The sequence below is a fragment of the Herpailurus yagouaroundi genome, unplaced genomic scaffold, assembly GCF_014898765.1.
Source record: "Herpailurus yagouaroundi ecotype Mexico unplaced genomic scaffold, PumYag 182, whole genome shotgun sequence".
Taxonomy (NCBI): domain Eukaryota; kingdom Metazoa; phylum Chordata; class Mammalia; order Carnivora; family Felidae; genus Herpailurus; species Herpailurus yagouaroundi.
This window is the reverse complement of record NW_024412413.1, coordinates 60,162,925-60,174,188: the sequence shown is the minus strand read 5'-3', so window position 1 is coordinate 60,174,188 and position 11,264 is coordinate 60,162,925. Positions and strand designations below refer to the sequence as shown.

The window sequence follows — 11,264 nt, the reverse complement described above, 5'->3', positions numbered from 1 at the left end:
GACAATACTCCAATTCTCTGGGAAGTGGAAGAAACCAAGCCGGGACTAGGGGGGCGCTGGGACCCCCGTTGGGGCTTTGAGAGCTTCTAATTGTCGAGTTCTCGCCTAAGTATTCAGAGACATTTTCTTCAACTTCGTGTGGTGCCCCCAAACCCTTCCCTGCTATGGTTGCGGGGGTCTCTGGTCCCAGCTTAGATCAGTGGGCAAACTGGGTCCCCCCACACATAGGGAAAAGAGTTGGAGGGGCCCGCCCCGTGATGTCACCCCCACTCCCCCACCCTCACACACACACCCTGTCCCCTTCCTCCACCCCCTAGGCTGATTGCATTTAGCTCTCAGGGCTTGGGCTACGACTTGCAAGAGTTTAGGGGGGCAACGAACAGAGTGGCCCTGGGGGTGCCCACGCCCGACAGCCGCCCCGACGCCTAGGACCTCCGGGCAAGGATGCAGCAGGGGGGTTAGGGAAGCACTTCTACCCCCTCCTCTCCTGAGTCCTGGCAGGGTGGTGAGTAGTTAACACTCCTTCCCCAACCCTCTCCTTATTTAGGGTCCCTAGACTTCCAAGCGGATTGAGGTGAGGAGCCCCAGGGATTCCCCACGCCAACCCTCCAGCCTGTTAGGACCTTGATGTCCAAAAGAAGACAGATGAAAGTGCCTGCATCCACCCTACCCCACTCCCACAGTGCTCCCCAAACCAGCCCTTCCTTGGTGTTCTCCTTTCAGGAACTGAATTCAAACCCCACTGGCAACCCTAACACCCCTGGGGAAAGGGGGGGGGGGAGGAAAAGTCCCATCAGTGTCCTGAGGGGAGGAGCAAGAGGCTACCAGGATGTGAGATGTCTGCGGGCAAGGTGCCTGCTTAGTCCAAGAGGGACCATGGGAATTGGACTGTGGCCGGATACCCCTTCCCCCAGCTTAACTCCATCTACCTATGAAGCGGAGGCTTCAGAACCTTGACAAAGTGCGGGAACTGTCTCTGGTTCCTTGTCCCAAACTTTTTTGATATGCTTCTTTTTACGTCTTCCTTCCCTGGGGTTGGAGCAGCTGTCCAGAGACCCACTATGACTCATTCTCCTGTTTCTCCTCCTCCCCCCCAGGATTAACCCCACCTTTCCCAGTCCGGTAGGGTCGTATTGAGTTCCAGCTGCAGATTGGGCAAGCTTTGTTTTTAGCTCGAACAGGCGGCTGAACCTTCAGTTACCAGTCCCACTAATGCCCCTGGGCCCCTCCTTCCACCCACTTAGGACTTCTGACTCTTCCCACCCTGGAAAGCTAGGGAACAAAGTCTCATTACCTTATGAGATTTTAGTTTAAGTTTCACTTAGTGTCCTTGTTTCAGAGGTTAGTAAAGAGACAGCCAGCTCCCCTTGACCCACTCCTGTAGATTTTTTCAGTTACCCCAGCAAGTCCATGCTCCCTCCTGAAATGGGCCTTTCTTCGTAAGAAATAGGGGTACAGAATCCTCAAGATTCATGGGCACCTAAGTTCCTGCCCCCTACCCCCTTGCAGGTTTCCCAACCCCCTCAAGCCATTCATGGATGGATGAGAGGAGCTGACACTGACCTTCCCCTCTGTGATCACCTTTTCTTCGGCCATGGAGGAAGCCTTGCTGCCCCTGGCCATGACCTCTGACCCCAGGCCCTTTAATCAACAACTCCCAGAGCCTCCAGACCCAAGATGTGTCTTGGAACCCCAGGACAATCCTGAACTGGCACCCGCCCTGGTGTGTGCTCTTTGCTGCTGCTTTGGAATCATCTACTGCTGCTTCGGTGAGGGCAGGGCCAGGATTCTGGGGGGCAGCTGCCCAAGACTCTCACTCTCAAGGATGATGGGAACTTTCTTCTTTGCTCCTAGGCCACCTCTACTCCTCTATTAGGGGATGCCTACCTTCAGTGTAGCCCCTGCTGCTCTTGCCAGCTCTTCTTGTCCACCCACACACACACACACATCCATGCCCCCTGACTCTGACCCCTGGCAACTATCACTTACTTCACCCTTCCCTCCTACCTCAAAACTCCATTCCCACATTATCCTCCATGATTCTTCAACCCTTCCCCAATAACCTGAATCAGCCTGTGCTGATTCCTTCTGCCATCCCTGGAAGGACTAAACCTTTTTTCTATAGCTATTTCCCTCAACATATCCATCTTTCCTCGTAATTTTTCCTCCCACCCCTCACAGGTTTTGAAAGGTCCCTGCCCTCCCTGAGATGATCCCTTTTTACCCCTTGCCTTGTGGTCCCTGGGTTGCTGCTCCTGTCTTCTGCTCCTCGTTAGCCACTCCTCTCCCTTGTAATTCATCAGAGCCATCCGTGTAGATGCCCCCTTTCTGTCTCTCAGTGCCTCCTGCCTCCCTTCCCAGGCTACCGCTGCTTTAAGGCAGTAATGTTTCTCTCGGGCCTGCTGTCAGGAGCTCTGGTGATCTTCCTGCTGTGCCACAAGGAACGAGTGCTAGAGACACAGCTGAGCCTGGAGGTGAGCGCGGGCATTGCGCTGGGCATCGGACTCCTCTGTGGCCTGGTCACCATGTTGGTTCGCAGCGTTGGGCTCTTCCTGACTGGTCTCCTGCTAGGCCTAACCCTGGGTGCCGGGGCCCTGCTGGGCACAGAGCCCATCTACCAACCACCTTCAGCCTGGGTGCCAGCTGGGGGGCTGGTGGGGCTGGCACTGCTGGGAGCCCTGCTCACGCTTCGGTGGCCACGTCCATTCACAGTTCTGGGCACGGCCCTGCTGGGTGCTGCGGTGCTGGTAGCCTGTGCTGACTACTTCCTAGAGGGGCTGGCACTGGGCAGTCGGCTGGGCCAACGCTTGCAGGCACTTCCAGCCTTGCCTCCTCTCTGCTGGTATAGCTGGGTCTTGCTGGGCACCTGGCCAGCCCTGGGGGCCCTTGGGGCCCTGGCCCAGTGGAAGCTCATGGATGAGGAACATGGAGGCCACGCCAATGGTGAGTTAGTGCCATGGTACGGAAGCAGCTAACCTGTGCCCATATCCCCAGTTCCCAGACTTGATGGGGGGAAGCGGGGGGAAGTGTCTAAGGTGAATGGGGCAGGGCATCGAAAGAAAGTTAGAGTTGGAGGAACCAACGGTCTGGGTGAGAATGAGGAAAAATTGTCAGAGGGAATAAGGAGGAGTTAGTTACTGGGGACCGTTACAGAAGGAAAGGAATATCTCAGGGAAGTCCAGAAGGAAAGTGTAGGAGGATTCCAAAGAAGAGTTTCTTTTAGAATAACCAGGGGAAAGATGAGGTTTGAGAGACCCAAAACAGGAAGAACAAATGGGTTTCTGTAGAGGGTGAGTGTGTTTGGGGGTGGGATTTAGGGTCTAAAGAGGCCTGAGTCTGTATTGCCCCCTCCCAAGCAGTGGTCTTGAGCCACCAGCGAAGGCATCTTCAACTCCTTCGGATCCGCCAGCAAGAGGCCAAGTGGCACCGAACATCCCCTGGGGTGGGGCTCTGTGAGGGCAGTTACCGGCGCCAGCTCCCCCACAACGGCCGGAGCCCTGCTGATAGTCTGGCTCCTGTGAGTGAGGGGAGGGGCACACCTGGGGATGGGGCAGAGGGCACTCAGGGATGGTCAGGGTGGGAGGGGGGGCTCTGACCTAGGCCCTTCCTTCTGCCTTCTCTGCCCTGTGCCTCTCCAGAGTTATCTCCAGAGCCTTCGAGAGCGCCAACTGGGACCAGGCACCCGGGCCACAGCCCCCCACACCGTCCTGGACTTGGATTCTGACTGTGGTTCCACTGTACCCCTCACCACACCTTCTGGTTCCACCCATACCTGAGCCTAAACCTCCACTGAGGCTTCCACCCCAGCAAGAGCCTGGGAACACCCAAATGTGCAAGGCCTGAGCCCACAGGACACACACACAAACTTCCTCACCTCTCAGATTGGGGATAGAATCTGTACTCCAACCCAGACCAACCCTGTAGGGATATGTTTCAGGGACAGGTAAAGGAGAATCTTGTGGGGAGGGGAGAAGAATGGAAGTAGGAGAACCTACCTCTTCCAAAAATAGAGGTGCCCTGGTCCCTAAAGTAACTGGCTTTCTAATTCCCTTTAAACCAAGGAGAGCCCTTACCCAAATAGCCTTTTATATACTTGCCTTGGTGTGCCTCACAATGGTAAAATAAGGAGTTTTGTTGTTTTAGGACCTATTGCAAATCAGGAAGCCCACTAAAGCACTTGATAGCTTTTTGATGGGGAGAAGGACACAGAGGAACTCTAGGATCACCTAATCCCTAGGCCTCTCTCATTAAAAGGTAGTTGGCTTCCTGGTTAGCCTTTACTCCCGAGTCCCATAGGCTCAAGCCTCCTTCTCCTACCTCAGTTGGGAGTACTGTCCTCCATGGTGCTTCCTTTTCCCTCCTTAATGTAGGGAAGATGATGGGGCAATGTATGGAACAGCACCTGCCTCCCCCAAAAGCTGGCTATTTGCCCCAAGGAGAAAGCATTGGCCCACATGCCAGAGTCTTGCCCTTTTGCCCAAAGTAGCCTGGTCTTCAAGGCTGCACAGGAGACAAGTGCCTTCTCTGCTTCTCATTGTAGGTGATGCTAATCTCCTTAACTAGAACTTTGTCCCACCCACTAACCCATTCTAACTCTCCCTCCTCTGATTCTCCCGCTCAAAGTCTGTTCCCTGGTTCCCCAGACAGCATGAAGGAAGATATATTCCTCCCCTGGGCAACAAAGCTAGGATGGGAAGGAAGAAGAATATGGGAGCACGTGAATAAAATGGCATTGAACACTGAACCAGGGAGTCCAGCCTCTGCTGTTGCTGTTTTTTTCTTTTTTCTTTTTTCTTTTTTTGCATCCCCAGTTAGCCAGACTGACAAGTCCTCTGTCCCCTAAAGGTCTGATATGATCTTATCAGATTGGACTACGGTACACACAGCTACACACACACACAGCCAGAGGAAGAACTGTTCAGTCCTCTCTAATGAACATGGAGTTAGCCTTTATTAAGCACAAATGTGCCAGACACTGTGCCATATACTTCACAAATAGTATTTCATTTAATGCAATAACCCTGCAGGATTGGTGTCCACCTTATTTTGCAGATGGGGAATCTGAGGCTCCGTGAGGTTAATTAACTTGTCCAAAGTCATCAGCAAGTAAATGTGATTCTCAAGTGTTCCAAAGCCCTTGCTCATTTTACTGGCCATGCTGTTTCCTTGCACTTTATCTAGGAAGAACAGGACCCAGGCATTTAGCTTCCCAGCTTTGCTGCCTGTAAGCCAGGGGCCTGAGTGGTGCCTTCCTTCTACCACTGTCTTCCAGAGAATAGATAACACAGCTGGAAGTGCTATCTAGAATGGAAGAAAAATGTCTAGAGGCTGACCCAGAGTTAGGGAGTCCTGCCCAGGAGGGAAAGAGCACAGAGAAGTGGTGGCTAGGAGTTAGAGGCCTGGGGTCTATGGCATGCCCCTGGTGCAGCCCTCCTGCCTAGTGAGCAGACATTTGCTTCACATCTTGTCATCTGCGAGGGTGACATTACCAGGGAATGAAAGGGTGGTGGAGACTGTGGCTGAGGGGGTAATGTCCAAGATTGGGTCTCTGGGTGAGGGGGCTGTGTTCAAGGTGGTATCTATGGCTGAGGAAGTGGTATCCAAGTTTGTTCCTATGGCTGAGTTGTCAGTCCCTGAAGGAGTGGTGCTCCCACCCAATGGAGTATTGTCTGAGGTCTGGGGACGACAGTGCATCCAATTGTGGGCAGTATCTCTGGGATAGCCTTTCTCTACTCGAAGCTGCTGGTTGAGGCGCCAGTACTGTTTACCCTTGAAGAAGTAGACATGGCCATCCCGCCAACCCATAGCAGCAGAGGGCTGGTCTGGCACTCCTGTAAACAATCCCTTGATTGGTTTAGGGTAGTGGCTGAAGTCAGTTCGGGCCAGCTCGTCCCACTGCCAGTACCCGGAGCCCTAGGTGTGGGGTGGGTAGGGAAGAGAAGAGGATGAGGAGAGAGCTTAAGGATCCCCAGAGGTCTAACCCCAACCCACCGCAGCTGCAGATGATCTCCCCTCAACAGCAAGTTGGCTTCTCAGTGTGAGGTAGCCCACCCCTCCTAAGAAGCTGTTTGCCCTTGCTTTGAACTGTTTACCTTAAAGAGGAACACCTTTTTATTGAAAGGCCAATAGAGAGCTGCATCCAGGTGGGGGTCTACCCTATTCAGCTTCTTGGGAAAGCCAGGAGACATCTTGAAATTAATATAGCGCCACACCTTGTCTCCTGAGTGCATGTAAGGAAAGAACAAGTCATCTCTGTCTTCAGGTGATAGCTTTCGGTCCTCCCATTCCACCCTTCCAGGAACTTCTCATCTCTCCCTCCCTTTTATGGCTTCTTTAATGGTAGGCCCTCCTCAGGTAACACACTGTAAACTAGTCCCTTTACCCTTAAAGAAGTGAATCCATTGTGTTCGAGGAGAGTAGACAGCAGCATCTAGGTTTCCTGGGAGCCCCTCCCAAAGGGCAGACACTTGGAACAAGGGACCCAGCCCTGAATCTGTCACAGTCCACACGTAGTTCCCCTTGAAGGCATAAGTCTTCCCGCGGGGCCCTGAGAGCAAAAGTGTGTCAAGTCAAAAAGAGATGGGTCAAATAAAGACTTGTGGATACCTCAGACAAGCTGATTATCTGCCTTCATCCCACAGGCTGGTCCCTCAGAAATTCACTCAACATTAATTCAAAGAGAAGATTAAAGGTAGAGAAGGAAGACTCCGTGTTCAGCCTCTTTGCTGTTCAGAGCAGTTTAGCTCCGAACAATAAAACAAAAGCCCTGCAGATAGCTGCTCCCCTTTGGGGACCTCACCTTCCATTCCAATAGCTTCCAAGTTGTCCTTCCCTGCATGTATAACACGCTCTCTAATAGACATCCCAGTAAATATAGTTTTCCCCATCTTGCTAGATTAGCAGATGTGTTTTAGTGACCCTTATAGGGAGGCAACCGAGGTAAATGCCTGCCTAACCCACCTTTAATTTGGCTCTGAAGCCTCCCTCCCCATGCCACATGCCTCCTTCCATGGCCACTAACCTCTGCTGGGTATCTAACCCCTGTTGCTCATGCTGAGGTTCCATGTCATTCCCATTTGTCCAAGTCTCAAGTGAGTGGGCTGCTGCCACTGCCCACCTATAGCCTGAAAGGGAAGGGCCTCACCCAGCATCACGGCATCCAGTTCACCACTGCAGGGGTCTGGCATGGGACTGGGTTCTGTAGGCACGTGTGGTACAGTGGGGAGCTCCATCTCTTCTTCCTCATCCTCTGTCTCTGGGCTCTTCTTCCCTGCAAGGTGGCATGATGCTGTTCAAGGAGAGAACTCATAGCAACTGACCCCCCGCCACTCTTCTGTAAGTTTGGCTCAGAGGCCCTGTATAAAGGGGAAAAGGGAATCCTAGAGCATTTCTCTTGATGGGAAGCAAGATCATATTGATATCAATTGATAGTGTTGACAGGCACCAGAAAGGGAGAAGGAAGTTTGCTGGAATATTCATTCTTCATCCCCAAGAAAGGGCAAGAGGGGAGAGAGGCCTGGAAGGAAGATCAGACATGGAAGTGTCAGAAAAACAGCTGCTGAAAATGAAGATGCCTGAATAACTGGGTAGGAGGAAGAGAAGAAGACAAGTCAGTTCCTGCCATGGAGGTTAGACCTGTCTCTATAAGCCTGAAGAGATGCTGGTCACACTGACCCTCATGATCACTGGGGGAAAAGACTAACCATATAGAGCCTGAATCCCAGCCACATCATCCGGGTGCAGCTTGAAGTGGGGCCGATAACCAGCATAGACAGGGGCCATGAGGGCCTGTGTATATCGGGAGTGCCCAAGCCCCAGGGCATGGCCCAGTTCGTGGGCTGCAATGATGCGCAGGTTCACTCCCCGGTAAGTCCGCTCCGTCCAGAGTTCATCTTCATCAAAGTGCACACTGCCCAGCTCTGGGATGTCAGCATGCGCCAGGACCCTCCCTGGACAAAGGCAAGGGTGAACAGGAATGAGGTCGGAGTCTCCTAGGCTAGAGCATCCCCTGCCTGTTACAAACCCCAATTTCTCCATTCCCTTAAAATTCCATCTACTTTCAGTCTCCTGCATGCCTCTCTCTCACCTTTCAGATCCCCCATCATCACCACTTCTCTCTGGGATGCCCATCGCTCTGTTTCTGTACCTCCCAACCACTCTCTTCTCTCCGGCCCAATCCTCTCTGAGATGTGCCTTGAGAAGGGGAACTTAGACCAAGGAATAAGACATAACCTTCAAAGAGGAGGCTTGATAAGGCCCCAGGGAGGTGACCAACTGCTCGCCAAAGGAATATTAGAAGGTAGTTAGAGAGTGTAGGGTGCAGTTGGACATAGGTGGCAGACTGAACATTAAGGTTCCAGAGTCACTAGCTCAAGGGGACAGAGATAATCTCGAGGTCTGTGATGTGGGAGCCAAGAGCTGGTACCTACCAGGCCCATCAAAGGAATTGGAGCAGTACGGGCTCTGGCGGCCATGGAAGGAGAGGCGGATGTCAGCCCAGCCAGCCTGCACCTCCCGGAAGGTCAGGGGAGCCACATTACTCCAGTACCGGAAAGCTTGAAGCAGGGCTGCCCGGGCTGTGTGGGGTGGGAGCGTGGAAGGCAGGTTCAAGATGCGGAAGGTCAGGTGCTTCTTTCTCCAGCGGCCTGGTTATTAGACCAGAAAATAGGTTAGAAACACAGATCCCCTGCCAGCCCCAGAAAGATCCCCTGAGTCTGGTCATTCATTCAGCAAAGCTATGTCTCCAGGCAGGTGATGATCAGGTAATCACCAGGTGATCATCCATTCAACACTGAGCTGGACCCGGCTGTCCCAATGTCACCTGTACTCCAGAGCCATGCCACCCCCTCCTTTCCCTCCCTTTCCCAGTCTCAGTCCTCACCCAGCAGAAGGTATTTAAGGGTCTTCTGGTTGAAGGGGTCCTCCAGGCCACAACGGGGCTGCCTCATGCGGGCCCTTGTGGCATCATCCAGCTGACCTGACACTGGCAGCTCAGATGCTTCCTGAAAAGCTCTGAGAAGAGGAAGAATGATGGGCCCAGCAGAGCAGGGGAATCTGGAATGACTGGAAACTGAGGAAAGCTCTCTGGCCACCTGCTTCCCAAAGTGGTAGCAGAGAATGGCACAGAATCTCTGAAGCTGATGGGGTCACTCCAGTATCCAGTCCTCATAACTAGGACTTTCTCTCCAGTTCTGCAGAAATAGCGATACTCCAGCTTCATCTCCCCATCTTCCGCCTCTTATCTGTTAGGTTTCCCTCAGGTGTAGCCCTCTTCCCCTACAATTTCTAACCTTCTCCTGAGGAAGTGTCCCGTCCCCCTGCTCTGGAGACTCTCCCACCTCTGATCCCACCTGAGGGCCTGTCCTCCCTCAGCCTTCTCCTCCTGGCTAGACACCCCCCCCCCCCAGCCCAGCCTGCTCTGGGGCAATTTCATCCCATAGGCATGTCAGGCATCATGGTTTTTGAAGGGACTGTAAACATAACCGAAAGCAGAAAGAAAAACTATCCGTTAGATCCAAAATATAAAAAGAAAACTTCAAAATATAAGTAAATGTTGACTTAAAAGTCTACAAAAAGCAACATCATGTCAACAACTCAACTCCAATTCAACCGAACTCATAGCTTTACATACAAATCATACTTCATGTGGGATGTCACTAATAGTATATTGGATATGATGTGGAATGGAGCCCCCAAAGCGATGCTTAGGGCTTAGGAAGACCCAATGACTGCTCCTCATCTTTGATCCCCATCTCACTCCACACCCCACGACCCAAACTGTGGCGTGTCCTATTCCCTAGATCCCTGACATGGATTTGGGTCAGGCAGAAGTGGGCCTGGGGAGAGGAAGAGATGAGAAGAAGGAAAGATGACCTTGCAACCTCAACCTTTACAGCATGTGCCTTATGACCTCTCACCTCAGAGCCTCCATGATATCTTCTGGCTTGAAGTCATCAGGTCCTTCAAGAGGCTTCTGTAGGTATCCATACTGCAACAGGTAATCCTATGATGGGGGTCAGGGTAAGCAGAATAAAAAGGGAGTTAGTCTTAGGGTAAAGCTTCTCAGTGATCTAGCAGATCCATAAGGATAGGGGAGGACAGACATGGAAGGATTAAAGGAGAGAGGCACCTTCGGGAAGGGGCTCAGGTAGAACAAAGGCAAGGAGTGGGAGATGGGCCAGAATAGATCATAAAGTAGAGGAAGGAAGGGAGAGGCACGTTGAAGTTCAGGATGGAGGCCTGGATGGGACTGTGGCGCAGTACCCCGATCCCTTCCTAGGCCTTGGTCCCTCTTTCCCCGGGAGGGGTGTGGAGAACTCACCACGGCTGCCTCCTTCCCTGAAGGCCCCAGGGTCCGGCCTGAGACTGTCATAAGGAGTAGGAAGCCCAGCCATAGCCACTGCCAGTTCATGGTCCCACTAGGCAGGAACTCCAGAGGCTGTCCTTGTCCTCTGCCCTGAGATTTCTGGGAGCCTGGGGAGTAGGGCTTGGTGGGGGGCTCTTGCCTCCAGTTCTTTCCACTCTCCAGTCTCTGGCCCTCTTTACAAAACTTAAGGGGAGGGGAATTGGGGGGAGTGGCAGTGGGAGGTGACTAAGCCCAGAGGTATGTTGCAATTCTCCATTAACCCCTGCCCTGCCACAGAGCTTCCATCAAGAAGGGCCCCCAGCCCATTCCCACAGGGTCCTCTGCTGGAGATGGGAAGACTTTTCATACTGCCCTGCCCCAGGGGTGGGCATCCTGGCAGGATGAGAAGCAGAGTCTCTGCAGAGCTAGGGATGGGGACCATGGCTATCCCCTGGAGTTGGACATTCCTGTGCCCCAGGAACCCTGGGCAGCAAACCCCTCATCTTCAACATTCATAGGTCCCTGTCTGCTCTAGGATAGGAAAAAAATAAAATAAAAGTGAAGAGGTAGGAAGCAGCTTAGGTTTCAGGTGAAGGAATCAGAGATGAGGTCTCAGTTTCTTTGTACTCAAGACCAAATTAGGAATTTAAATGTTCTTGAAGCCTACTTGTGTCTGCTTTAATAAAAAGTCGTTATTTCAAGCATTTCATGAGCCCATAATGTCAGGGTGGGGGTGGGGGTTAACAAGGGTACAAAGAAGTAAAAGGCCAGAGCTTGCCCACAGGAAGCTTGTGGAAGCTTGTGGCAAGGCTGACCCAAGTACCCGAAATGAGGGGAACCAGGATGCCAGGCAGGAGATGCCCCATCCTAAGGATCATGGGGCTGTGGGGAGGCTCGCCAAGAAACCAGGCTTTGAAGC

The 11,264-nt window shown here is 52.6% G+C and overlaps 2 protein-coding genes across 4 annotated transcripts; one reads left to right on the top strand and one right to left on the bottom strand.

The window, feature by feature from the left end:
* Nucleotides 1-273: 273 nt before the first annotated feature.
* LOC121040962 (transmembrane protein 198-like) lies at nucleotides 274-4,744 on the top strand. Of its 3 annotated transcripts, XM_040491794.1 has the most exons (5): nucleotides 275-505; nucleotides 1,510-1,769; nucleotides 2,362-2,943; nucleotides 3,360-3,517; nucleotides 3,639-4,744. In XM_040491794.1, exons 2-5 carry the CDS (start codon nucleotides 1,595-1,597, stop codon nucleotides 3,774-3,776), a joined length of 1,053 nt encoding a protein of 350 aa, XP_040347728.1. In that variant the 5' UTR covers nucleotides 275-505; nucleotides 1,510-1,594; the 3' UTR covers nucleotides 3,777-4,744. The 3 variants fall into 3 exon arrangements, with proteins under 3 accessions (XP_040347729.1, XP_040347728.1, XP_040347730.1); XM_040491795.1 differs by lacking the exon at nucleotides 1,510-1,769 and having other exon boundaries at nucleotides 274-505; XM_040491796.1 differs by lacking the exon at nucleotides 275-505 and having other exon boundaries at nucleotides 1,622-1,723.
* A 173-nt stretch (nucleotides 4,745-4,917) lies between these two features.
* Nucleotides 4,918-10,528, bottom strand: MMP19 (matrix metallopeptidase 19). Its single transcript, XM_040491793.1, has 9 exons — nucleotides 10,322-10,528; nucleotides 9,918-10,003; nucleotides 8,882-9,012; nucleotides 8,430-8,645; nucleotides 7,704-7,949; nucleotides 7,145-7,270; nucleotides 6,383-6,547; nucleotides 6,093-6,220; nucleotides 4,918-5,913 (listed from the first exon to the last, which is right to left on the bottom strand). The coding sequence occupies exons 1-9, from the start codon at nucleotides 10,409-10,411 to the stop codon at nucleotides 5,458-5,460; spliced, it is 1,644 nt and encodes a 547-aa protein (XP_040347727.1). The 5' UTR covers nucleotides 10,412-10,528; the 3' UTR covers nucleotides 4,918-5,457.
* Nucleotides 10,529-11,264: the final 736 nt, after the last annotated feature.